At 46.6% G+C, this 27,238-nt stretch overlaps 1 protein-coding gene across 1 annotated transcript in view; it reads left to right on the top strand.

Annotated features, from left to right (window-relative positions):
- The first annotated feature begins 3,817 nt into the window (after positions 1 to 3,817).
- LOC121046063 overlaps positions 3,818 to 27,238 on the top strand; it is a 42,114-nt gene continuing 18,693 nt past the window's right edge. Inside the window, 13 exon segments of the mRNA XM_040499728.2 lie at positions 3,818 to 3,980; positions 4,607 to 4,795; positions 8,448 to 8,636; positions 9,462 to 9,591; positions 12,311 to 12,416; positions 15,606 to 15,771; positions 18,893 to 18,979; positions 20,229 to 20,360; positions 21,192 to 21,395; positions 21,588 to 21,755; positions 23,537 to 23,619; positions 24,614 to 24,818; positions 26,401 to 26,474. Of these exon segments, the coding sequence (XP_040355662.1) occupies positions 3,818 to 3,980; positions 4,607 to 4,795; positions 8,448 to 8,636; positions 9,462 to 9,591; positions 12,311 to 12,416; positions 15,606 to 15,771; positions 18,893 to 18,979; positions 20,229 to 20,360; positions 21,192 to 21,395; positions 21,588 to 21,755; positions 23,537 to 23,619; positions 24,614 to 24,818; positions 26,401 to 26,474 (1,896 nt within the window).

Genomic DNA, 27,238 nt, shown 5'->3' with positions numbered 1-27,238 from the left:
TTATGTAAAACTCGGTACAGTCAAAGAATTACCAAAGACTCGTTTGACAGCCGATGGTGCTAATTTAATTTTTTTTCTTTGTTTTTTACTTTAGATACGAGTCATATCAGTTAGATGAGAAAAGTAGTACACACTCTTTATTTCGAATACCAAATGCGAAACGCCGCACCCGTTTACAGTTTTTTAGGTTAATCGTATGCATGCAGTAAGCATCCACGACGCTTCCCATAATTAGATTTTTTTCTCTTTAGGTCTAAGAGAAGAGATTACTTTTCTGCGCAAATATATCCCTACTTATCTTTATGCGTTCAACCCGCGCAAAGAAAGGTCACACGACTGCCGCACGGGCACTTTAAATACCGTTGCCCTAATTGTCATCGGAACGATCAGCGAACGAGCACGCGCTCGCAGCTTTAGCGTTTTTCGAGTACATTTGATTGCCGACCCCTTCGGTGCCCAATCCATTAAACATGCATTGCTCCACTTGTCTATGGTGTGATTAGACGACATGACAAACTGCAAACTGCTTAAAAATCACCCATACACACACACACACAAAAAAAAAACGGGTCACTCGTTCTCTGTCTATTTGCCTCCTCCGCACGTCGCATCATACAGAGTAAGAGCCCATTTCACTGGGAAGTTCAGTCGCGGTCGTTCGTGTCCGGTTGGCTATCTGAAACGCGTGACGCGGTTCACAAGCAGTCCAAGAGGCATGACCATTGATTTCGCCGTTTCGCTTTTGGACTGAAAGATAAAACGAGGGTGCGGTCAAGTCATCGATATCGGCCCATTTACATCCTCCCCTCATGAGCGACCAATCGAAATCCACCTTTCCGAATCAGAACGGACCATTTAAAAGACACAGTGTGGTCTCCGGGTGCAGAATGGTCGGAAATGAAAGAGAGCCGTTTGTTTCAATAAAGCGAGCGCCGCAACGTACATGTAGGTCACGTAATACTTTTTATGACGTTCCTAATACAGCAACAAAACAAAACAAAAAACAACAGGTTAAACGGATGTGAATTTATGATCGGTAATATGTTTGCTGAAGCACTCGTCGTTCTACGCTGGACGAGGTGTGGTTGGCCATTTGGGACACGGCTGACCGATTCATAGAGGCCACCGAGGCATTAATTAACACGGTGAAAGCTTTCGGAGAGGGAAAGGGGAGGGGGTGGCTCACTGCGAGCTACCGCCCCGGGTGCCGCTGATCCTATAGTGACGCCGAGACGCCCGCATTCCACGGTGCCGCATCGCAACACCTCCTTGATAGCAAAGCCGTAGTGCTGAATGTGATGGCGTCGTCAAAGAAAGCCAACGCTGGGCCCAGATTGGACACGACGATTACGTCAACGTTTGGCTGGAAGTTCAAACTCGACTCAAAGCCGAGCACTGACGCGGCACTTGTTTCAAATTTGCGTCCTGAGTTGGCCTTCTCTGATGACGTCATCTTATTCAGCACTAAGGCTTCGTTACCTAGGGGCTGTTGCGCTGCGCCTCCTCCCCTCTGGCTCCGCGCTATCTGTGTGCGTGACTTTCACGAAGAATGAAGGACTCGTTTTGACGAAAACCCGGCGGTGTCTTTCGGTTTGTCAGCTACGGGGAGAGAAGGAGAAGTAGGGGGAGAGGCTGGCGCGTGTTGACGTCAGCGCTTTGGACCAATGGGAGCGTCGTACGCGTCACCCTCTCCCCCTCCTTCTCCTTCTCTCTCTGTAGCTGACAAACGAAAGACACCACCGGTTTTTTTTTGTCAAAACGAGCGTTCTAATGCCAACGCATTAAAACAGTTTCAATTACACTTCCATAAAAGTAAGTGACAACTACTTCAAGAAGTATTCCATTACTTTTGCGGCGTTACTTTCTACCTTACTGTCCTGGGGTAAGAAGCAAAGCGCAACTGTTATGGAAGTGTTTATCGTAGCCGCCACTCACACTTTTGTGACTTTGAGCAGCTTCTGGCTCTCAAAAGTCTGATCGGACGTCTTGCCTCGTTTCTATGTGGAGATGTCGTCCCCTGCGGTTAACACCTTTTCAATTCACCTTTATTTCCAAATAGGTCCTGCTACCTGGACAAGCGACTGGGTTCTCGATTGAGTTGCTAAAAAAAAGACGCGATCGCGAGGCCTCTCCCGCTTGTTCGACAGCAGAAACGTCCTGTTGGCCCATCGAGACGCTGTGACCTAGATACCCTAAATTTTGTCCCCAATGCAGATGATCTTCGTCCCTGAAATTGATACAAAGAATCACCTTCTCTCTCTCACTTGACCAGAAGAAAGCAAAGAAAGACCAAATGGACAAAAGAAAGCCGCGCACAGATTGGCACAGATCCCTTACACAAGCTCGCGTAAATTTCTGACCGTTTTTTTTTTTTTTTTTTTTTTTTTTATTGGAAGGAAACACTTTGATCTCAGGAGTTTGTCTTATATTGTTTCCACAAAAATTCCGGGAACCAAACATTCCAGTGTCCATAATAGATGGCGTACGACCTTTCCACGAGCCGGCCGCCGCCGGTTTGTGCGAGCACACGCAACGAAGTTGACGTCATGGTCCCCCTATCACCATGTTGAAATAACCTGAGACTGGGGTAGAGAAGAAGCATCAAAGCGTAGAAGGGACAGAAAATAGACAGGACGACGTCTCAAACTCAGCTTTTACTACAGATTTTTTTTTTCCCCTATCACGCTTAAGATGACGGTGAAATGTTTGGGCTCCGGGAGAAAGGAGAATAAAGACAATCTTTCATCTCCACAGTGGGCTCTGGTGTAAAAAGCAGGCGATTGGTTGGTCTAACAAGCACTTACCTTTCACTTGTGTGGATGAAAAGCCTCTTTTTGTTCTCCTTTTGCCCCGATACCATACGTTTCACTGTCATCTTAAGCGTGAATGGAGGCCTATGACGTTCATTTCCTTGCGTGTGCTCGCGCATTTCGGCGGCTGCTGGCTTGTGGGATACTTATTATGAGCGCAGCAATTCTTGGTCTAGTATCCCTTTAACGTCATGGATCCGTTCTAAGCGGTATTTGCGCGAAGTGCAAAAAATCGTAGCATCTATAAGTGGCAATCCTTGGACTGCAGGGTGCGTATAAATGTGTGGGGCCTATGGGCGCGTATGAATGGGGGGTCGCTGGCCGAGTGGGCTAGCGCACACCAGCTCGGAGCATGTAGAGCGAAAACTCGCGCTGGAGTACCCAGCAATCGTGGGTTCAATCTCCACCCTAAGGTGCCTTCATGTGCGCTTTGCTGGAGACATCTGGCCGTCTCCCACGTTTATTTTTCTTTTTTGATCAGAATCGCGTGAACGAGCGTGTCCCTTCGCGCGTTTGTGGCGCTGACTGTGCTACGGCGACCTTTTCTTTTCGTCGATTTCTTCGTACTTTCACCGTGAGCGCGTGCTGTCGGCATCTTGTACTACAAAGGGTGGCCATAGCCTCCTTTAGGGTGACATCACCTTAAACGGGAAGACATTGAGGCACCCCGCTCTACCCCTGCCCATTTCGATCTGGATGAGCATCGTACCGGCGTGCGGTCGTGTATCACTACTGCGTGGTGCACGTTAAAGACCCCAGGTTAGCGGCTGTACCGCACCGGCTTAATCGCTCATCTACAGCATAGACACCAGACGCTCGCCGAAGCAGACTAACTTCCGGCTGTAAAAACATGCACACAACAATTTGCTTCACGAACAACACGGCTTTGAAGTCACGCCGCTACGATGGCTGCTGTTGGCACGGCGTACGCGCAGACGCAATCCAATCCGGTTGCTGGACAGTGCCCACTCCTGATATGGGCGAATGCGGGTTTGCTTGTAAGCAGCATGCTGGTCTGTCCGCTCTTTTCGTGCAGAGGTGCTGCCTGGACCCAGGTAGCCTCGGGCGCGCATGCGTCCTCGATGCCCCCAGCGCCAACGCGGCCTCCAGCGTCGCCCCTGGTCGCCGCCATCTTGATTCTGGCTGCCCAATCCGCCAGCGCCGACAAAAGTGAGTCGGACAACCTCCACTCCCGCCTAAAGTTTCTTTCTCTCCGAGGAATCATGCAACTCGTTTCGGTTTTCTCGACTTGTCGGCCTTACGCGCGATAGGTATATATAAATATTAAAAGTCTGAGTTCTTTGAAATGCAACGGGAGAAATGAGTTCAGAATTCCGAGCACCCCTTGTCTTTGTATAGGTGGTGCAGTTATGCTTCGCTAAGTTACTTCACTACCTCTAAAGCCGCAGTCGCATTCACAACATACATCATACGCGACATGGTGACAGAAGTATTTGCGGACACGCCTGAAGCATATTCGAAGCATATCTGTTGCTTCCTACATACTGGGAACGTGTCTGCAGCCAGTTTTACGTATGACCACTGTGACAGGGCCGTCATTCAAGGAAGACTTAGACAGCGTCCGCAGACTGTGTTTTTGTACGCGTGTATGAAGAGCGCGTTTTAAAACACCGACGACCCGTTTGCGCTCTCCACTTTTGCCCGCTTCCTCCTCTCCCCCCTTCTCCCCTGTCCACCGTTGCCTGTTTTCTCCTCTCCCATGGTAAGGAGGATCTTCTGCCTTGCAGAATCTCGAGTCTGGTCGTCGGCCCTTTAAGGTCTCGTCTCTCGTGCAGAGTGCGAGCGGCTGGGCTTCCACGGCGCGCGGCTGAACCCGTGCGGGTTCTGCGTGGGCGGCAGCACGGGCCTGGAACCGGGCCACGGCCGGGACTGCAAGGGAAGCTGCGGCGGAAGGGCCAGGAGGGACTGCCACGGCGTCTGCGGGGGCTCGGCCTACCTGGACCCTTGCTCGGGCAACTGCCTCTGTGAGCGAAGCCCCCCGCGCGTCCTTGTGTCCGCATGCCATGGACGAGGTCGTCGTGCACCAGCGCCTGCTGGCAAGCTGCGATTCGATGCAGCCAATCAAGTAGCACCAAAAGTGCCTCGTCACGGCGCCAGTTGTCTTTGTGGGTATGCTAGCCCCGGAAAGAAGTATAGACCATCACGCGTAACAGAAAGCGCGGGATTGAGACTACATCAATCACTGTGAGTGATTGACGTAGTCTCTGAATAGCAAACGCTCAAAGGCGCCGGGCGCAGTGACGAAATACTGGCCGCGCAGCTTGATTTTCTGCAGCAGATCGTAGTGTCAGTTGCGTTCGGACTTAAAGGAGCTGTGCAACAGTTTCAGTGCTTTGTTGAAATAATTGGGGAGTTGGTGTTTCCACCTTTCTGAAGCAAATGACAAAAAACCGCTTTTGCCTAAATTTCCTAGGTTTTTTTGTTTTTTATGGGCAAAGGTTGAGGTTTTCAGAACCTCTCAACTTCTTCACCAGCTTCCGAGTCACGTGCGCTGTGACGTCAATGAGGGTCGCGCGAGGTTCCGGTGAAGTTCTCTCTCTAGAGCCTTTAGTGAGCAGCGAGAACTCATCCGCTCACGACCGCGTGACCACGTGCTGGCGGGATCAGCCAGCACCTCCTAGAGAAGAAGGCCGTAACGCTCTTCTCGTGACGTCGCAACGGAAGGCCATCGGGGGCGCGCGTCAAAGCGAAGGACCCGCGCGTAGATCGACCGTCGTAACGCGCTTTTAGTCACATACGCGTGCCTTATTAGCTAAAATGAAAGCTGCACATTGCAACGGGTCTAGAAAACATTTTATTACACGGGCAAACTGTTATTCCGCTAAATAATCGGTACGAAATGGCACGATATGCATATAAGACGTCTATAGAAAAATGTGATTGTTTTAAGTCGAAAACATTGAGTCACGCAATTATTTCTGTAGGAATACATATTTTATACAGAAATACTTCGACAGAATAGCGAGACACGCAGTGATTGGACACAATAAAACAGATCACTGTTAAAAGTCAGGTAGACGTAGTAAACGCGGACACGGCAAGGCAAGTGTCATTACGATTATATAAGCGATGTTATCGCGTACAGTCACTGAATTCTTGCATTAGACCCCGGCCACATGGCAAAAGTTATGTTATTTCAATCGAGTGACATTATGGGGTCGACAAATCAGCTTGCGACTCTCGTATAATCACTCGAGTCCGCGAGCTGATTAAATTTTATATCATTGAGTGAAAATATATTAACTTTACCATGTGGCAGGGTACTAGACTTACTACTTAGTCAACAAATTTACTACTTCCTATGGGCTCGAGTTGCCTTAGAACAAAATATAACTTTATTTGTATGCAATAATACTGTTACCTTAATACAGTTACGATTCTAGTATAAACGCGATAAAAGCAATAAAATAACATTAGTATAAATAAACACATAATAACCACAAACAGCGTACTTTCAATAATCACACAAGCTTGTTTTTCGCCTTCCAGTGAAAACTAGATTACCACTCATATTTGCAAATGTCGACGGAACTGCACACGGATAACGACAAAAAAAAAAAAAAGAAAAAAAATTCATTCTATCATGCAATCAAAAGAAGAAAGAAAAAACGATTACAGCACTTCACTCGCGTTCTACATGACCAAGAAAGCCCGTAAATAAGTTGTTTCTGACCTTTCGATCGTATCCATACGTCCCACAATATCCGTGACGAAAGCATTTGGACGCGAACTCCAAGCAGTCTCTCTCTTTCAAGAGAGAGGTCTGTCGATAATCGACCAGGGTCATCGTTGGCTAGTTGTCACACATGTCACTCGAACCATAGCAGGACTTGTTCCACGAATCTACGTGAACGCCGTAATATCAAGCGAAAAAAAAAAAAAAAAAAACTACCCGAAACTACGGTGATGACGAAAAAACGACAAGAAGAAAACAAGTCTCAAAAGTACCACATACGAGAGCAGCGGCGACGAAAAGCTTAACGTTGTCGACCCATCTCTTGCTCGTGTGCGCTCCCTGCGGCGATGACTGGATTTTGTTTTTTCGGTTTCCTTCCCTTCTGAAATGTCTCAGCGTTTCTTTTCAGACAGTCAGCAGTTCACATACAACGTAAATTTACCAGAATGAGAGCCCGTATGAGGGAAGATGCCGCATCGGAACCGGTTCATTCGAAAAGTATGGGGAGCTGCGGGACTGCACGTAGTCCCGCGGTTACGGGGATACTTTTAAATGTAAATTTGGTACTCTCAACCTTGGTAACGTGTTGTATATATATAATTGTACACGACTGCGCTTTTGAAACGCAAATTAATGTCAGATAAACGCGCACGAACACCACCGCGCCGCTTCACAAGAAATATTTTTTCACGTCGATAGCAGATATTTTCTCACGTAGTTGCGCCATGGCCTTCCATCATCCGACATTGTGACTTAACCACTCGGAGCGGTACAGCCTTCTTCTCTAGAAGGTGTTGGCGCAGCGCGAACAATATGGTGAAAGGAGGAAAATCTCATCCGGGTCCGGCCATACCCGTCCGGCTCTGTCCCGCTCCCCCTCCGGCTTTTGGCAGCTGTTCACGGTATCAGAGAGAAAGCTGACGGTTTTGTAGACCTAGGATAGATGGCGCCACTAAAACTACGTATAATAAAAGTTTTGCCGATGATACCAGGTTTTTGACGCATTTATATTTATGTCGAAACGACAAGATTTATAGAAAAGTTACCTTTTAACCAGCAGGTATTCGCAAAACTTGCTATCTTTCTACAAGGCCGGCCCCCATTTACGTCACGCCAGGTGTTTCTCATGACCGCCGCTCACGGCTGCAGGTCGGGGAATATTCAAATTTTGGCCTCGCGATTACGCGGCGGAATCGCAACATTTTGAAGGAAGGAGGTGTATTTTTGTTCTTTGTGACAAGATAAACAATGTCAAAAAGTAGAAGATTTCCATTCTTTCAACGTTAAGATCGTTGCACAGCTCCTTTAAAGCGAGAATGAGTATAATTAGATGTTTTGGTGGCGCCCTCTTGCGGTTTGTACTCGTGACGTCACGACCAAAATTATCAATTTCGAATGAAAGGCGGAATCTCGGACTGTTATTAAACTATCCCCGCAAAAGCTCATAGATTCGCATTACTCTGATTTCCATCGATGAAAGCAGAATCGATCCAACTGGAGACGTCACAGTGAGCGTTCGGAGAATTGTGGAAGACCAACCACAGCGGGATGCCACAATATCCCGCTGCAGTTGGTCTGTGTTATTAGAACCCGCTGTGTTGTAATACTGTCAGGAATAACAATAACAAAATAATCAGGCAAAATCGTACCTACACATTTAAACCAGAAGAAACCGTACGTTGTGCGACGGCGAAGAGAGAGCGACTGACTTGATGTTGCCAGTCTCAACTTCTTTGATACAGACTAGTAGAACATCCTGAACACGAACAAGCGACGCGTGACAAGGTTGTATTAGAATGTTTTAGAAGAGAGTCGCGAAAGAGAAACGGAAATAACGAGCGTGGGAGGAATAATAATCGTGGGAGTCATGCGCGATGCCATCTTGGCCATGGACGCGGCAATATTGGCGTTTCACGGGAACGTGTGGTTCGTACGTCCAGATGGCAAGTTCAGCAAGGTGTACGGAGACACGGCGACGTCCGAGGAGCACCGCGACTGCCGCGGCCTCTGCCTGGCCGCCCAGGGCGGCAAGTCGGCGTACGTGAGCGACGCCTGCGGGGTCTGCGTCAGGGGCCCCGCCCAGAAGGAGAGCCCCTTCAAGGACTGCCTCGGAGTCTGCCGCCTGCCCGGTGAGACTATACAGGCGCGGGTCACGTTTTCATATGTTCGGCGTCTCCGACAGCGTGTCTTGCAGCGTTTCCCGACGAGTGCGACACTAGACGGACTGATCTGCCGTATTGCGGCAACTCTCGTTGAGCTGCGTCGTGTTTGCCACTCGAAGGGTCCACGAACGATGACGCCATGTGCAGGCCTCGTTTTCTAGCGCGATCTCCCTGGCTAGGAAGCGATCGTAAAGTCGCAGTCGCACCGCCCATACACCATTCGCAACATTTGTGGCCCTTGGGCGGAGGCGATAGTTCCTGTCAAAATGATCGTCAACGGGATGATCGTCATAGAACAGCAGTCTGCGAGGCGTAAGTCCAATTTAGCGAAATACGAGCGACACAAAGGGCCTTAACTCATACCTCTACTTCGGGAATATGTAAGCAAGCACCTTCATTCTCTGTAGCCGATCATCGGGGACGTAGGAAGCGCAATTCTCACACCGCGCGCGGTACCACCGTGGCTGAAAGTTGCGAATACAAAAGACAGGGTAACCCTTCCAGACATTATGGCAGAAGTGTCTGCGGACAGGACTCGAGCTTTGTTCAAAGCACTTCTGCTTCGCACAACGGTATGCTTCGCACAACTGTAGACTTCGCTCACGTCTCCAGACAGTTTTCGTATGGCCATTGTGACCGTCATACGAGGGACGCCTCATATAGAGAGTCTGCAGACTGTCTCTTGTACGACATATTAGCAGTGTGACGGCGGCTTTAGATATGCCAGTTCGAGAGACTGTTAGGCGTCAAGCCGGACGAAGCCCGTGCCAGCTGACGTGGAGCGGTGCGCAGGACAGCACCGCGAGAGGGCCGAGCTGGTGTGCGGGAGCTGCGTGGGCGGGAACGGCACCGTGACGAGGGAGAACGTGACGGACTCCTGCGGACGATGCAAGTCGGCCAAGACACCCTGCGAATGCGACGGGTGCGTAGTCACGCCATCGCTCGAGAAAACTTTAGTCGTGACATCACGGCTGCCTGTGTGGTCACAACCACAGTTCGAGCTGGAGGACCGGCACAAACCAGCCGCGTTTGAAAGTGTCTTTTTTTCCACGTTATAAGGCGAAAAGGGAGGGAGAGGGGGGGGGGGGGGGGGGGGGCATCGTAGGCTTGTGTCTAGAAAATTTTGGGGGGTATACTTGGTAAGATTAAAGAGCCCTTTTTCTTTACGATGTACCGCTATGGAAGTTTTGAGCCACGTTAGCCAATTCAGTGCGTCACGCGCGCCGCGTAACTTCACGCCTCGCGAGTCGCTCCGCCCAAAAGGAGGCTCACATGAGGGGTTCCGAGCAATGGCTTCAGGATCTTCATTTATTTTCTGTATAACTTCTTTATCTTTCTCCCTTTATTGGTTCGAAGCACGCAAAGAGTCAGCTTAAGTTGCTTTGTTTTATTATAGTCATCTGCTTCTTTCCTTCTTTCAATGCGTAGCGGCAGCCTCAATTAAGAAATTGTCTTTTTTCTTTTATCTGAACAGGGTTTTTATTTTTCCCCTCAATATTTTTATTTATCGCTGTCTTTGTCTTTCAAGACATGATACAAACACGGGATGATAATTGTGCCGGTCCGTGGTCGTATATTACTAATGCGTGGAGCACGTTATGGCCCCAGGATGGCAGTCGTACAGTGCTGGCTAAATTTCTCATCTACAGTAGGTAATAATGGTGTCCTACTCTGGCAGACTAAACTTCTGCTGTCTAGACGACTAACGACAAATTGGATACTAACACGGTTTAGTGCAGCATTGCCATCTGCCACTGTGGTCGGCAACAGGCTAAACATTAATTGGAAGCTCCTCTTTCAGCAGGCGCTCGTTGCCTTTCATCAAGTTTGGACTGCACGTGCGACCAAGTCTTACCGAAGGCAGAAAGCTCGAGATGGGAGGCGGAGCACGCACTGAATTCTTAGCCCGTTACCGACACTAGACTCTTTTCAAAACCATACCAAGCAGCATTAATGGTTACCATTTCCGAATGTCATCCTGGTGATATCCCACACCGCCTGGTTATAGTTACGAAATTGCAAAGGGGAAGCAAATTGGCTTAGAAGAATAAAGGGAGGGATCATGATATTTTTTTTTAATTTTTAGCTAGGTGCGCAACTTACCGCCCATTATAAAGTATAGAGCCGTTAGCATTCATTCATCCATCTATTGGGCACGAAACATGTGACTGGATCCGATTCCTTGACGAAAGCTGACGCAGTCCTCGTGATCAATAGAGGCTCAGAATGCGTGAGGCTATGCCCACAACCAAAACCTCCTTCTATCCTCGCAAAGCCTGCCATTTTGATGACGGAGCCGCAAGGTGCCAGGTCGCAGATTCGGAGTGCGAAGATTTGGTAGCACAGAGCATTTCTCGAGGAGTCTGGTATTCAGCGCTCAGCTTTTGCAGTGACGAGTGCCCGAAACATGGTTTTGAAATCAGACGAGAGAAGAAGCGGTAGCGCGAAGAACGCGAGGAGCACGAGCAGACACTCCCGGGAGAAGTGTGTTTCGGCGTCTCGCCGCAGCGGGGCGCCCATTACATGACACTTGTCTGCCGCTTTACCTTTTCACTTTCGGCGGCCACGTATTGTGGCCATCTGCCAGGCTTTGTCAGTTTAGAGGAGGCTATGCCACTATACAAATGTCCACCATACCCAAACTATGACTGACTCGGGCAAGTGGCTCAGCAGCTATAGTACTAGATGGCAAGAAAAAGTACTACGTAGACTCTAACCAATTTCTTCAATGTGCCTGACGTTCCGAAGCCAGCTCGGCTCCTTGTTCACGGGTGACTGTATATTGGCCCAAAGGTAGCGACCTGTCGGGCACATTGAAGAAATTGGTTAAAGTCTACGTAGTACTTTTTTCTTATTACTTAAAGGAGCGATGCAACAATTTTTGTACTGTGCACAAATACCGCTTAAAACGGATCCCTAACGTTAATTACCTATGAAACACGCGTTCGTTTTTCACCCCACGCAATAGAAGACCCAGAAAAAATTTAAGAGAAACGAGCAGCGTTCACCCCCTCAACTCGCAGCCAGAACAAGCGGCCACGTGATCTGGAGCCGATTATATGCCGCCAGTGTTGATCATAGCCACGCGCTGGGGTTGGCAAAGCGCAGGACACGCGCTGAGTTCCAGACATTGTTATGGCTCGGCTGTTGTCGTCGTTGCAGCGATTGGACACGGGTCACAACCCGAATGCTTCTCGAGCTAGCAATTGTCACGAGCCCAAGTCGAGTGCCCACGCAATGCTCGGGTCCAATCTATGAACCGCATTGAAATACCGTCACTTGGGTGTACTGCGATCCCCGAGTTACGTCATCAAATTTTGCAAAGGAGAGATTGAATGAAAATGATCGCTTTTGTCCTTGAAATTACACCGCAACAAAGGAGTTTCTTGGGAAATGGCGTTGCGTGTGAGTATCCTTGAGTCCCAGGTGTGCCAGTAAGCTCGTATAGAGAGAAAAACATTCCGATTGAATATCGTTGCACAGCTCCTTTAACCTAACCAGGCGGAGTTCCGCCAAATGTTTACATTTAAGTACTAGATAGCAGGTGCTTTTAAAAAGGGCCTGAAAGGTCCCTTAAAATCTACCAGCATAGCAGTAACTGTATATTTTTTTGTTGTTTTTTCTCACCTCACCGGGCACAGACAAGGCGAGCGAGACGTGTGCGGTGTGTGCAACGGCCGAGGCTCGTCTTGCTTCCTCCTGACCGGCATCACACCCGCCGTGGTGCCGGCCGATGTCGATGTCAAGGTCAGTAAAGGCCAGCCCTGGCGATTCCAAATCAAGGATTCAATCAATATATTTTTTTCAACTCAGCTCAAATGTAGGGTGTCCTATACTTGAGTGTCCTATCTGAGGACCGTAAAACGAGCCGGGAAAATCGGCGCGGCACCCAGTCCAGACGGAAATCTCAAACTTCCTCCAAATGCGCATTTAAATGGTGCATTTCACTTGACAAGATTTTAAGCCGTAGTTCATCTTCTATGAAATATGAGAAAGAATTTGCCAAAGGCAAAGCCGAACGTGTTCGCAGACGACCGAAGTAGCGATGGTTGTGACTTGTGGCGCCATCTCCTGATAGGTGCAGCGACCATGCGACAGTCTGCGTCGTCTGCTCGCTGCGTTTACTGCGAGATGGCGCCACACGTTACAACCATCACTAATATTCAGGCCGTCTGGGAACACGTCCGCCGTTGACCCTTGGAAAGTTTGTTGTTCTTATCTTCTGCAGGAAGGAAGCTAGGCTCTGAAATTTAATCAAGTAAAATGCCCCACCAAAGTCTACATTTGGTGAAAGTTCGAGCTTTTTAATGTGCATGCGTTAATCGTTCCAGTTTGATTTACATCCCTAATGTACACAGTGGACACTCAATACATTTGTTGCCGTAGCTTCTCCAAGAGCGCAGAAAGTAGGAAATGGCAACTCCGTGCGTCTAAGTGCGGAGCCCAAGATTCTGCAATGTGAATAGCAATAAAACAGCCGTCGACCCGGTCGAACGATTGAATCACGACACGGAGCGGAGATTGAAAATGAGATTGGGTGTTTGCTTAGCATATGTCCGATAGCCGGACAAGGCCAGCATGCCAGCCGGCCACGCGTTCCATTAGGCCAGCCAGCGGATGACTCCGTCAATCGATTCGCGCTACATTGCGGGCGTTGCTAAGTGCTCGTGCACCCCCTGCATTGATTTTCACTCTCGCCGCGTTTCGGTCGACGCGGTCTGCGGTTGTGAAAAAAATAAAACAAAACAAGAAACGCGAAGCCATTTTTTTCTTCTTCTTTTTCGAACGTTTGGAACGTTGTCCTTTTAAGAAGACATTGGACCGCTCCAAATATTAGGATTTGGTGGAAAATAGAGAAGCGACTTGCTAGAATCAATGTCTTAGATTAAACTGTGTGAAAGAAAGCCTGCCAAGCCTGGAGAGGACAGGCGCTTGAGTCTCGACGTCACGTGCCACTGCGCTCTTATGCTAGTATTGGCAGTGCGTTCTTTTAGATGAAAGGGCCTCAGAAAAACGGGGTCGAGGAAGACAAGACATGCACAGAACGCTACTTGCAAGTGAAAGTTTTATTGAAAACGCACAATTATTTATCACCCTCCTCACATAAGAAGTCAAATTCCTTATCGGTAATGTGCACCGACGCAGCACTTACGCAGCTTTCCTATCGCTTATATTGAACTCTTCGAATAGCTCTCTCTTTCTGTTTTGTTTTAAAGTTTTCCAAGATTTCCTGTCCTCTGCAGATTTGGTACACACGGGCATCTGCTGCTGTGAACGGAAAGATTGCCCGATGGAGAATTTCTGAGGCGCTTTCATCTGAATGAACATGAACCGACTAGCCCAATTAACCATTCTGTTGCAGTGATTATTTTCACACAGTCTCAGCTAAGACAACTGGCGATGTCGACGACCAAGCGGGTAGCTGTGATGGACCTTCCACGGTTGCCGAAACGCTCACTATGACGTCTTTGAGCATGTTGACTTCTACGCCGTGTTTGTTGCATACACCGTCGAAAATGTCTCTGGCCATTGATACTCCTGATCGGATAGATCACGGATAGAAACAATAAGAGGGTGCGACCCATAACATCTCGTCGCCAGGAAAATCTTTGTTTGCCGACCTGCTAAGGTTTCAGGGTGGCGCTCGTTGACAAACACGTTTGTTAGTTGCTAACTGGTGAGAATAAAGTAATAAAAAAAAAAAAAAAAAGAACAGACCATAACGTTCAAGCACTGAAGCAAGATGTGGCGAGCAGAATAATCATGCTCCCTATTATATCCTTACGTAATTCTTACGTCAGTTATTTTGTTCTGTGACGGGTTCATAGCCTGACGGTGCAATGGTTTCCTTCATCCCTCTTTGCGACGTACTCTACCAAAAGCGTTGCTGTGCTCAAAGTTCGCGATTGGCTAAACCATAGTTTATTCGTATACTAATAATGCCTGTCCAATCGCGGGTTCAAAACGTGGCAAATCCTGCCAATCAGGACGCGATGCAGAGGCAAATTCTTCCAATCACGACGAGGCCAATCCTGGCTGGGACGTCAAGAGCGGAAAACATAAGAGGGCGTTACTGAAACACGTCGGTGCTCATTCTGCTCCTTTCAAGGTCTTATTGCGTGTCTGAACCTCCTGCTAGATCCAACCGCACGAATTAACTATCCTCTAGAACCTGATATCATGATTCGAGTAAAATATAAAGTAGCGGCACAACAGAGTATACTCGCAGACAACTTTTTGTGGTATTTCAGAAGTGAAGACTGCGCATGCACAGCTTTCATCGGAGCTCAAGGTGTTCGAGCGCCTCTGCACCCAAAGTTTTGACTGTGAGGCCGCAGAAAGGCGTCCCGGAGCACCAAATTTACCTTTCTGCAAACTTGTCGTATTGCCTCCCTTCAGTGTTGTTCAAAACGGCGTTCCAAGAAACGACGTTTCTGCGACGCGTTCCTTTAAGGAGGAACGCAGGAACGCCGCTGTTCCGTCTTGCATCGGAGGAACTGGAACGGGAACAGGATACGTTTTCGAGGAAACGGCAGGAAAAACGGCGTTCCTTTTTTGTCTATATATCTGTAATTTCACCCGAACTTAGTAGGCATTTAGCCCCGAATTCAAAGAATCGGTAAATTTCCGAGAGATACTCGAAAACAAAAAGCTCGAACAAATGTGATCGTGACGGCACGACACGTAGTTTGATGTAGATATTTTCCCACGCTCGCTTCATGATTGTCTGTCACAATTCATTAAGACACCACAATATAACTTTAATGTAGCGACACATTCCAATCTTAGATATGTAACGAGAACCGGTCCCTTTCGAACCAATGGAACTTATAAGGAAAACTCGTCCCAAGCCTTTTTTTTTTTTTGGGGGGGGGGGGGGGGGGGGGGACATGTGCAACACCGCTTTTCACATTTTAAGATGGTGTCCGTTGACAGATCACACTGTTGGGAGCTTTCTCGGGCGAAACTCGGGACGTGCTGTGCGTGTTCCGGCGTCGAGACGCCGCCGTCGTCGGAGGCTCGACTGAGCCGACCACCGTCACGGCGGCAGGGCGAGGCAACGGCACCAGCTTCACCTGCCTGCCCAGGAGCTTCCAGCAGGGTGAGCAGAGGTGGTGCGAACCTCGTGAGGTTTGAGTTGCCAAGGTTTTGAAACTTTTTTTAAATATCGCTGAGGTCTCCAATTCGCAAACTTTTGCGACTTTCCGATTCCACCCAGTTATGTTAACAGCCAGTATTCGAATTCGCGAAATTCGAAGCTTTCGGTGTTTCTGAAAGTTCGAGTTGGACAGTTTCGGAAGTTTGAAAATCAACGAATTTCTAAACGTATAATTCGTTAACCAGTACAAAAATTGACGATTCTGTTTTTTACATATTTTATTTTTTTGATTATATAGTAGGTAGTCTGCGGAATATTCATGTTAAAACTTTTAAATTATACGCGCTGTGAGCTATCTACAGGTTCGGACTATACAAATATTGTTTTTCTTCTCTAAGATCGTTGAATATGACAAGACGTGACGGATGTTTGTAAATGACATGTCAATAATAATTTCTGTATGGTACAGCTTCTTTATGCACTAATAAAGCAGTCATGTTTCAAGGTGCACTGTGTCTGATAGTCTGAAGAAGACGGCAATAGCCTTTCAAAGTTGAAAAATTGTTAAATTTCACGTCACAGGTTCTAAAATTTGAAAAGGTTCCTCTAGGTTTGATGTTCAAACTCCAGGTTTGAAAAATGTTCGTGGGAACTCAAAGGGTAACCTTTACTTAATTTTTTTCCAAAAAGAGCCCCGTTGTAAAATGTGTTACGATCCTGGTCAAAATAGGCTCAAGCGCACGCGCACAATTAGCATGTATCGTTAACGGTGACGATACAATCGATGTCGCAAAAACCAGAAATAAAAAAAAAAAGAGAAAACGACGTTAACTCTGCGTACACCGTTTTTTTCTCTTGCTCTCCGCCATAAATTGCATTAAACGAAACGGCGTTCCATCAGAAATGTTCCCATGCACTAATTTTGTGAGCGATTAACATTTTTTGCCACCTGTTGTAAAAAAAAAAAAAGAAGAAAAAAAGAAACGGCCTGCAGAGGCGCGGATTTTGTCAAGTGGTGCAGCAAACAGCAAAGCATTGAGTGCTTTCTTGAAAGTATAACAGCATAGATGCACAAATGAGACAAAGCCAATTAAGTGTGCAGTGCGATAGACGGCTTTTGAAAGTCACCTTTAGATTATTATTAGGTCTGAAACATCCTACACTAGTGGAAAAATCACCACCGCGGAACGTGCAAGCCTAGATAATATCATAATGAAGTAGAGGTAGTCACATTTCTACTGTTCCAATTTTGGCGGTGACTCATTTATCCGCCATTGTGGAGGGATGTCACAGCTTCCGACAGAGGGCACACTTTGAAATGAGGTGTATTACGCTCTTCTATTTTGTTTCTGAGCGGCACGCACAGTGTCTATCGCTTCGCAAGGCAGGAATACTCGTATACGTGAGTAGGAGGGGATAATGAGAATAAATATATTACAGAAATGTTATAATAATTAAGGTTGAGCAAACGTAGCTTCGAGTTTAATAGCGCAGCGCCTTTCCCAGCTTTATCAGTGAAAAGAAAGTCGGTACGTTACGACTTTCACTTGCAGTATGAAGGCTATCTATTATGTAACGCTATCCAATTCGTACCACAATTCGCACATTCGTAGCAATAAACGCGAAAGGTAATCTCATATCGCGAATTGAAGCACTTGTAAAACGTTTGCTGAATGACTAAGCATTTCCCTTGGTAGAAAAAAAGAAGAAAAAAGTTTGTTTATTTAGGGGTTCTTATTTTTTTACTAATATCGCAGTGATTGGCTTTCCACGCAAATGCAGACAAAAAAGTCACGTCCAGAGCACTCCCAAATTTATGAGCGGCTTCAAGGCCTGTTCACACATGCAGCGGAGCGCTACAAGCCTAGCGCTGGCCTCGCGCTAAGCGCGTGCTGACGGGAGCCTTCACCAGCTTTGTATCGCACCGTCACGACACGTGAGCAGCGCTACATCAGCGCTTCGCTGCATGTGAGAACCGACCTTTAGTTGGTCTGCTTCTTTTTCATTGGTCATGGAGACGTCAGAACCCCGTGCTCTGATTGGCTTTAATTGAGGAATGGTGCGTAGACCTCGAGGCATCCAGCCATTGAGGTCTACCTACTATCCTCCAATCAGAGGCAATGAGGGCTCGGTGTTCTGACGTTACCACAACCCTTGCAAAAGAAGCACAAGAACTTGCCCTCCGCATACTCTAGCTGTTTCACTAGTTTCACCTTGAGATATACTGCAGCGAATACTACGAGCCTCTCGGAGCCTATCCAATGCCCTGTGACTGACACGTTGCCTACGGGAGGGGCGCAGCGATGAGAGGGTCGCATATTCACGTGATACGTTGACAGCGTTTCATTGGCGGGGTTGGTTCGTAGCGTCCGCTGCAGTCCACCGAGAGCTGACAGGGCACAGTTTTCGAGGGACCCGCTCTAGCCAGTGAGTACCTGGAGGCTGGAGCTGTCAACTACGATACATTCAAGTCACTTCGTAGTTGACGCTATAGGGTGTTTTCACTGACTTAATTGTGCCCACCATTTATTTGTTAGGAGCTGCCTGGCGCGCGAAAAAGGCAAGCGTTCCAAAGATTTCTCCGGCACCAAATACCTGATACCTGTACGTTTTATCGCGGGACATCCGACAACAAAATGGCGGAGTGAGCTGACGTGAAAACACCCCAAAGCATAATGAATCAATGAGGAACTCCAGGAAGCATTAGAAAAGGTGTTGACATGTGAACACAAGCAGCGGTAGTCCGTTTCAATGTTGGACGACTCAGAAAGAACGAGATCTGGGGCTTATTCGCCATGCGCCGTCGCATACTCGTAGCTTACGTGACCTTTACAATCCTATTTTGTTACAGTGTAATGCTCTTCGCGTACTGAACGGTTTTTATTCTGCCAGCGAAAGCCACTGACCATTGTTAAAGTCGCGGACAGTCGCTCGAGAAACACGGGCGAGGTTTAGCGGGTTCCCTCTTTTGTATTCGTCGTTCGTTCTTCTGCCTTCTTGGCGGATGACGCTGCGGTCGCTTTGGCTACGGAATCACAATGAGCTGCCGTGAGTTCAAACGTTGCTTTAAGTTGTCAGGCACCGAGAGAACTGGTGTTCCTAACCAAGTTTGTTATCTATCAAGGGACGTACCTGGTCACTCCTCGATTGTCCAGGCTGGGAAAGGAGGTCAACAACTCGAATGTCATCCTCACCGTATTCAACAAAGACGGTGAGAACTTTTTTTTTCCGATCGAAATAAAAATTCGCCGAACCCTGCTTACGCGTAGGAATGCGAAAGCATTAGAGTCACGCGGGTGTGAAATGTTTTCGAGTAATGTTTCTACACGTATTAAAGATTTTCTGAGAGAGAGAGAGAGAGAGAGAGAGAGAGAAAGAGAGAGAGAGAGAGTGCGTGTGCGTGTGCGTGTGCGTGCGCGTGCGCGTGCGCGCGCGTGCGTGCGTGCGCGCGTGCGCGTGCGTGCGCGTGCGCGCGCGCGCGTGTGTGTGTGTGTGTGCGCGCGTGTGTGTGCGCGCGTGTGTGTGCGTGTGTGCGTGTCTTCCTTTTGCTTGAGCTGTTGTCCCGCGGTGACATCACGCTCTCCCACTACACTCTAAAAAAAGCCTGCGCGTCTATTTTTACGCACAACACTCGGAGAACCAATCAGCGCAACTTACTGAGGCAGCTCAGCAAGTGACGATGTCTAAGCATCTGGTTAGACCAAAAAACGCAGTCTGAGTTGTGACATTAAGCAATGCAAAACGTCACGCTTGCATGGCTTAATATCAAAACTCAGTCTGCGTTTTTTGGTCTAAACATATGTTTCTGCATCGTCATTCGTTGAGCGAATGACGATGCAGAAAGTTGCATGGTCATTCGTAAGTTGCGGGCATTGGTTCCCTGAGTGTTGCCGTAAAATGTTGCACGTGCCTTCTATCGTTCTGCAATTTGTTGATTTAGTGTTTTTCGATGATGCTGAGCAGTTTTTTATTTGAAACCATGCCCTTAAACACAATATTAAATAAGTTTATTGCGCAAAAAGAATTACCAATCTATTTATCCCGGACTTCACTCATTTTCTTAAATAGGCCTCTGGCCCAGGACCAAAACGACACAAGCCATCTTTCGTTGCGGCGCGTAGTTTTCGCAATATCGAATTTGTTCACCTTTCGTGAAACACCCTGTATACTTTGTCGCGAGTGTTCTATTGCGGCGCCGTACGAGGCACGGACGCGAATCCCCTGACAGTCAACAAGTGAACACCTAGTCAAAACAAACAAAGCAAGGACCCCCTCGTGCTTTTGTAGCAGCTATCAGAACTTGTAAGTTAGAGGAGAGGAAAAATAATCGGTCAACGTTTCAAGGAAATCCAGATCGTGTAGTTGGACGAGTCAAAGACTGCAGCGTTGATAATTGTCCATAATAACAAAATATTGTGCATCATTTTGGAACTCGTCGACTTTACTGTTGTCCCCTTCAGTCGGCTTTGACAAGATGGAGCCGACCACTGCGCCGTATCGAAAGGAAGAAAACAAGGGGGACTCATTGAGGCTGGCCTTCACCGGAGGTGACGTCCCCAAGTTCCCGCTCTACTGCATCTTGCAACCAACAGGTACGGAGCTCAGATTCAGACGTAAATGTAATACACCAACGATGAGGGCTCGTACTTGCAAACCATCTACTGCTGCTTTGTTTTTTGTTTCTTTTTGTTTGTGGCAGAGTTCAGATCATCTGCCTCTCACGAACCCGTACTTTCCAAGTGTTACGTTCTTTCCATGTTTCGCGTGAATCTCTGCGCGCGTGTATGTGCGCGTGCATGCGCCTGCGCATGTCACACGCATGGCATGTGCCACAAGTGTGCGTGTATGTAGGCATGCTTATCCTGTCCGTTTACATGATCATGTGAGCGAATACGTTTTTGATTGCGGTCTTGATAGCTTGGTATACCCTTCTGAGCTTTCCCTTGTGAGATTTTTGGCGAGTGTTGTCTTTTCTTTCTCTACGTGAGCATGAGCACATCTAGGCGTGCGCGTACGCGTACGTAAGTGTCGTCGTTTGTGGGTACGCGATCGTACTTGGGTGTTTATGTCAACATTGTTGCGTGTGGCTCTTCAACACGCGCAAGGGTACGGGTTTTTGGTCGGCCGCTCTCTCTTAACATGTCTTTGCGGGTGCGTGAGCCCCAGCCTGGGCGCCATATTGGCTCCACTTTCGGCCGTCATTAGGGAACCCGAAATGGCCACCGCCGACTTCGATGGTGGCCAGACTGGGACCAATCTCATCTTGCCCTCACCCTCCATTTTCCTCAAGCCATTTTTTTTCTTAAGTATAATCATCGTGTTAAACAATGCAAAAAATAAAACAGCAATATTTTTTATTTTTTTTTTACATTTGTCTGAAACCGGAAACGCGTGTGTACCCATCCACTGGTGCCTTTCTTCAGACCGAAGTCAGAGGTCCGCGGTGGTTATTCCGAGTGGTCCGGCCCCTGCGTCGCACAGCCAGTGCCATGTTCCGTTCCAAAAGACCTCGGGCGACTTCGTGGTCTTCCCTTCGCTCGACGGACAGCACCCTCTTTCCAGGGGGTTCAACTTGTCGCTTTACGCCACCAGACCGCAGATCAAGGCAGCCTACATCACCGGAGACGGTACGCTCTTTACGCCGGAGAACCTTCACTTTAGCAGCCGCTTTCACCGAAACACTTTCGATTAAAAAAAAACTTAAATAAGGTAGCAAATATGAAAAACAAAAATCACTTTAAGAACGCATGCTACTCAAAATGTATTTTTAAAAAATGCTTGTGTCATTGCTTGTTTTTCTTTTTTTCTTTTTTGTCCAGGAAGTAGTGCCGTGGTCTTGTTTGACCGGCCAGTGAACGTGTGCCGCCTTGACGAGTGCAGCGCCATACTAGCGGCGGATACGTTAAACGCTATCGATGGAGAAAACAGCCAGTGCCTTTGGGCCACCAAACATCAGCTCATCATACAGCTTGGGAAGAGCGTCGCAGGTGATGCCATTATTTCTGTTCAAACTGTAATTACAAAATGCATTCAAACACAATTTGTTATTTAATACACACTTCTCATCCCTTATATGTTATAATTTGACTAGAATACCCGTCTTTTATTGTCATGGAAATATCTGAATCGATAGGGAAACATTCAAAAAGTGATATGTCACCAAGAATTTCTGGACCTTGTCTTAAAAGTGTTCACTTCCATCGAATATATATTAACTTTAATAACGGGGTATCGAGATAAGCTTTCGTGAGGTTGCGTTGTCCAAAAAACGATTGCCGTTCTAGACGACTAAAGAAAACCAAGAATACAGTGATGGCTTGTTAATGTCTACAGTTAGCCCAAAACCCGTGCCTATATGTGAGTCTTATATTATAACCTTATAAAAATGACTGCATATGGCCAGTTCGTACCCGGAAATGTTGTCTATGTAGCGGGGTGCATTTATATTAACGGCATCCTTATTATCGAGATATATCACTGTATACTCACCTTCCTTTGATAATGAAACAATCATCTAACATTAGCTCTTGCTTCCTTGAGTAACATTACAACACACGCGTTAAAAAATGAAGTGACCCTCTGATGTGACCCTCTTATACGTCCAACATCTACCCTTTTTATTCATATTTCATACTGGCAACACCTCCACATTTGCGACTACTTATGACCGAATGCCTTAAAACATCTTGGAATTTCTCACCACGAGAAAATACACTGGCACCATATATCGGGTAGTTGCGGAACACTTGCAGTTACCGTCCATTTCCTTTTTTTTTTTTGCAATTATTCTTTCGCTTTGGCCTTAAACGGCTTTTGACCATGTTGTGAACGAACATTTCCGATAGTACGTACATTTAATCTCGTGAATACCGCATAACCATAGTGAGATGCAGTTCCAGGGTCCCCTCATAGATGGCGTCAGCGTATTCTCTCGGCCGAGTTTAGTCAGTTTATGATTTCGCCGCCGTAACGCCCCCCCCCCCCCCCCCTCCTCCCAAATGAGCCAATCAGTCCGCGCGCAGAGTGAGAGGCGTGAGTGCACGCGCGTGAACCCCCGGCTGATCTTAGCTGAGCGGGGAGGACCGCCATTTTCATTCTTTCGCCCGGTGGGATGTACGGGATTGGCACCTCAATTTCGGTTATTTCCCTTTATATCGCTGGCTCTAGTAAGAAAATGATAAACTGGTACCTTCGGTTGGTTAAAAAGCTAACGAATTAAGCCTTTTCGACGTATGACCGCAAACGTTTAGTCAGGCGAAAAAGAAGTCGACCCGCAGCAGACGACGCGTAGCTTCAACAGTGCTCTGCACCGAAAGCGTGTTGCGTCAAAATGGCGGTCGTTTCCAATTTGATCCCTCCCTCTTTCCTGTCTCGCTCCTTCGGCGCTCTCTTCCCTCTCCTCCACTCTTCTCCTCTCCAGCGCCAATGTTGCCAAGCCCACTGGCCAGACTCTCCCCATATACGGCTCTGCTTTCGGCATATGAGACCACAAAAACTCGGTCGTAAGCAAACGCACTTGTGTGAACAGGCTTTCGGGCACTCAGATAATGGAACAAATTTTCCACACTGTGTAGAGGCTGTCATGCGACCGCGTTTCGATCTGGAACAGTACAAGGTTTGTTTTTAGAACTCCACCCATGTAGTAACGTAAAAATTCGCTTTTGGTTTTTTTTTTTTTTCTTTTACTTAACAACGACTATACAGCCTACACATTTCTCACGCAGAATATTTTTATTAATTTTTTGTTTGTTCTTGTTTTGCCACGCAGGAGAGAAATTGAGGCTGTCACTCAATTCCGATATGGTTACTGAAGACAAACAGTCGGTGGTTATGAACATCGGAGAAGACTTGGTATGCCACCTCTTAATTTATAAGTTGTATTTGAAGACAGAAAATAGAAAGGATGCGCACTCAGTATTTTGAAAATCTTGCGCACATTTGCTTTCACTGTGTCTTCTTATATCTTTTTTATCGGTAATTCTCCTCTCCAGAGGGAAACTTACCATTACGAACACTAATTTATTACGTCGTCTTACCTACTGCAACTCACTATAAGTTTAAATCAGTCATTTAGTATCGTAAAACTTCTGTCGAAATCATATTTTAATTTGTTTAATAGGTAGTTTCTGAGTTGATTGTTGTTAACGACTTTGAAGACCGAGATGGAGGTAAAGATAATCAAATGTCACAAAAACATACAAAAAAGTGTTCTTCTTTCTTGGACCCTATTTTTCTTTTCTGTTCAAAACATTGTGTAAACTTATAGTGCAAGTCTGTCTGACTTTAGTTATAAACTTTCCAACATTATCGAAACATTTTTTTTTAATAAATAAAACATTGTTTTGGTCAAGTTACATTATCACGAATAAGAAACTATTGTTTTGCATAACTCGGTTCATGAGTTCGGGCAGGTGAAAGAAAGAACTAAAATACAGCGCTCACAACAGGTGCTTCACTTCATGCACTGGTGCAGACGGTGAAGCACCTTCAATAGAAGAGACACTATGCGCAAACGACGGGTGGGGAAGAAACGGCTTTTCCAATACAAAAACTTGAAAAGTAAAGCCTGAGAAAAAAAAAGTATACAGTCTCAGCTATACTTCACTGGAGCAGATGATAAGCATACTCTTGGCATATCTTTAGTCTTTCTCGACGCTCTTGCACATGTTTGCTGCGTTAACGTCGACTTGCTCTTCTCTACGCCGCACAGGGAGGAGGGACATACCTTCCCCTCCTCCCTCTCAAGAGCTGCGCTCTAATTCGGCATTACAGAGAGTTGTACACGTCTTTATTTTTTTATTTCTTTCTTATCCCGTTTATGGGTGCTTGCGTCCGCGTTGTTCAGAAGGTGGATGCGAGACGTGTGACGCCCCCGAACCCCGGCCCCCTGCTGGCGGCTATCAGTGGCCCGACCGTGGCGCCGCGCTGCGGCAGACTGGAGCTGACCGTACACTACTCGTGGGGCGCCGGTCCTGTTGAGGCCTTCGCGTGGACGGCAACGCGCAACGACAGCGCGCCGCTCGAGGATCACCTCAAGGCCCTCCTCAAAGGTATTTTGGAAAAGGGTTGTAGGAACTCCGGCGACAACAGCTGCAGGAATCGCTGCCGCAAGATGGTTCTTACAGAAGTGTTGAACGAATTTTTGAGACCGTGCGGGGACGGAAAACACGCATTTTCAAATCATGAAATCATGCATTTCTTTTTTTTTTTTTAAAGCTCCCTCCCAAAATTTCTCCGTTCGTCCGTCCATGTTCAATTAATTCAAAAACCAATCCCAAAAGTTTCTCCGTCCGTCCGTCCATGTATTTCCCGCTAAATTTAATGAGAAAACTTGACGTCACGTGACCTATAAATTCATGTACGTTTCTCCGCTAAATTAGGTGGAAAATTTGAAGTCACATGACCTGATGTCATGGACCTATAGACAAATTTTGTTTCGTCGCTAAATTTGGCGCGGAAATTGATGTATCGTGACGCACGCACAAAGCCAGTTCCCTCGCAAAAAAAGCTAAAATAGATTTTTTCTTCACACCCCAAAACGACTGTCTGATTTTTTCAAAAAAAGAAATTTAAACGAATGCTACTTAACTACTGCATTTTATGCATTATAGGATTCATTAAATTCGCTGCCATCTTGTTTATTCTCCTAAGTGCTTAGCTTGATTCACTGCCGAAGTACTCCCGCTGTTGAAGTTGTGGAAAACATTGAAAAACAAGCAGAAGACCGTGAAGTTTACGACCATGCGCATTATAAGAAAAAAAAAAAAGAACTGTTTTGTTGGCATTCTGTGGTCAGCATCACTTAATCCATCATTATCTTGATGTTCATATCTACCAACCACGAGCCCGTGAACGTTAAAATAGGTCATATTTTGGTATATTTTTTCCATGACTAATTACATTCACCACCTAACCCGTCTTCTTAAAGCTGGCGATCTACAAACACCGTTTTGTTCTTGAATCCGGCATTTAACTAGGGTTTGCATGAGACACGGTGCTAGCCTTCAGCGCGTTGGTGTACTTGTCGCTAGCTTCTAAAAACATAATCAGATCTTAGTTGCAACATCAAGTTCTTACCTAAGTATTTTCTCAAATAAAAATTACCTAGCGCCATTTGTAAAAAAAAAAAAAAGAACTATATCGACTTTAGCTTTCACAGACCCATTTAATGTATTTTATATATTTTTTTTTTTTACGCTGTAAATCTTCCAAAAATGTAATTACAACTTGGAGCAAATAAACAAAAAAAACCAGGACCATCCGTAGTCATTCTTATCTGCTGCTACCTGTACAAAATGCCGTGAATGTGTCCTCTCGCAACCAAACGGGCATGAAGTTTGACTGCGTAATTTTACAATTGACAAGTATTTAGGTTTACCGTGTAGGCTCAGTTTTAGGAGGAATTTGTAGCTTCTAAGCAGGAAAATTACTTCGTACCCGGAATATACTTTCGCCAACGTCTACTCATATCTAAGGATGGCGAAATAAGCTTAGTTCTTGGTTTTATTAGGTAGAGTTATTTTGCAATTTTCGAAGCGAGGGCGGCTGCCCTTGTAAATGAGAGGCAACGATAAAAAGAATGAGAACTCCTATGTTCGTACTCGTTTATCGACTAAATGTTTCTATACGCAGCGAACACCGGCCCCTACCTGATCCTGGAAGCTGAAGACCTTGAGATGGAAATGCAGTACAAGTTTACCGTGAAGGTACATATCGGCCTAACAAACTAAAATACATAACATAAGCCATCAAAACACAACAAAAACAAAACAGATTTAAAATCTGCGGAAAATTTATTGGAATTTTGGAGCCAGTGCTCTAAAAGAAAAACTTAAGAGGGCAGTGCAACGATATCCGCTTGGAATGTTTTTTTCACTTTTCATGAGCTTACTGGCACTAGTGGGACCCAAGAAACTCCTTTGTTGCGGTATTTTGAATGTGGCTTGGACCCGAACATTGCGTCCGCACTCGATTTGGGCTCGTAATAATCAATAACTGCACAAGCATTCGTGTAGTGGCCCGTGTCCAATCGCTGCAATGACGACAATAGCCGAACCATAACAATGTCTGGAACTCAGCGCGTGGCCATGATCAACATTGGCGGCATTTAATCGGTTCCAGATCACGTGGCCGATTGTTCTGGCTGCGAGTTGAGGGGTGAACGCTGCTCGTTTTTCTTTAATTTTCTCTGCGAGTTCGATTTCGTGCGGTAAAAAACGAACGCGTGTCTCCTAGTTCATTAACGTCAAGGATTCGTTCTAAGCGGTATTTGTGCAACGTAGAAAAATAGTTGCATCGCCCGTTTAAGGGTGGTGCTTTCTTTATTCGGCATAATCATTCCATTTGCTGAAATCTTGCTGAAATTTTCCTTCTGAAAAATGCAGCCGGAGGAAACAAAAATAACTTTCCGGGTTTCCTAATTATTTTATACGGGATTTTCAGGTAAAAAGTAAAGAAGCCATGAAACTAT

This window comes from Ixodes scapularis, unplaced genomic scaffold (genome assembly GCF_016920785.2).
Source record: "Ixodes scapularis isolate PalLabHiFi unplaced genomic scaffold, ASM1692078v2 PGA_scaffold12__126_contigs__length_90152505, whole genome shotgun sequence".
In the NCBI taxonomy this organism is placed as follows: Eukaryota; Metazoa; Arthropoda; class Arachnida; order Ixodida; family Ixodidae; genus Ixodes; species Ixodes scapularis.
Note: the sequence above shows the minus strand (reverse complement) of the source record. Positions and strands in the feature narration are given on the sequence as shown.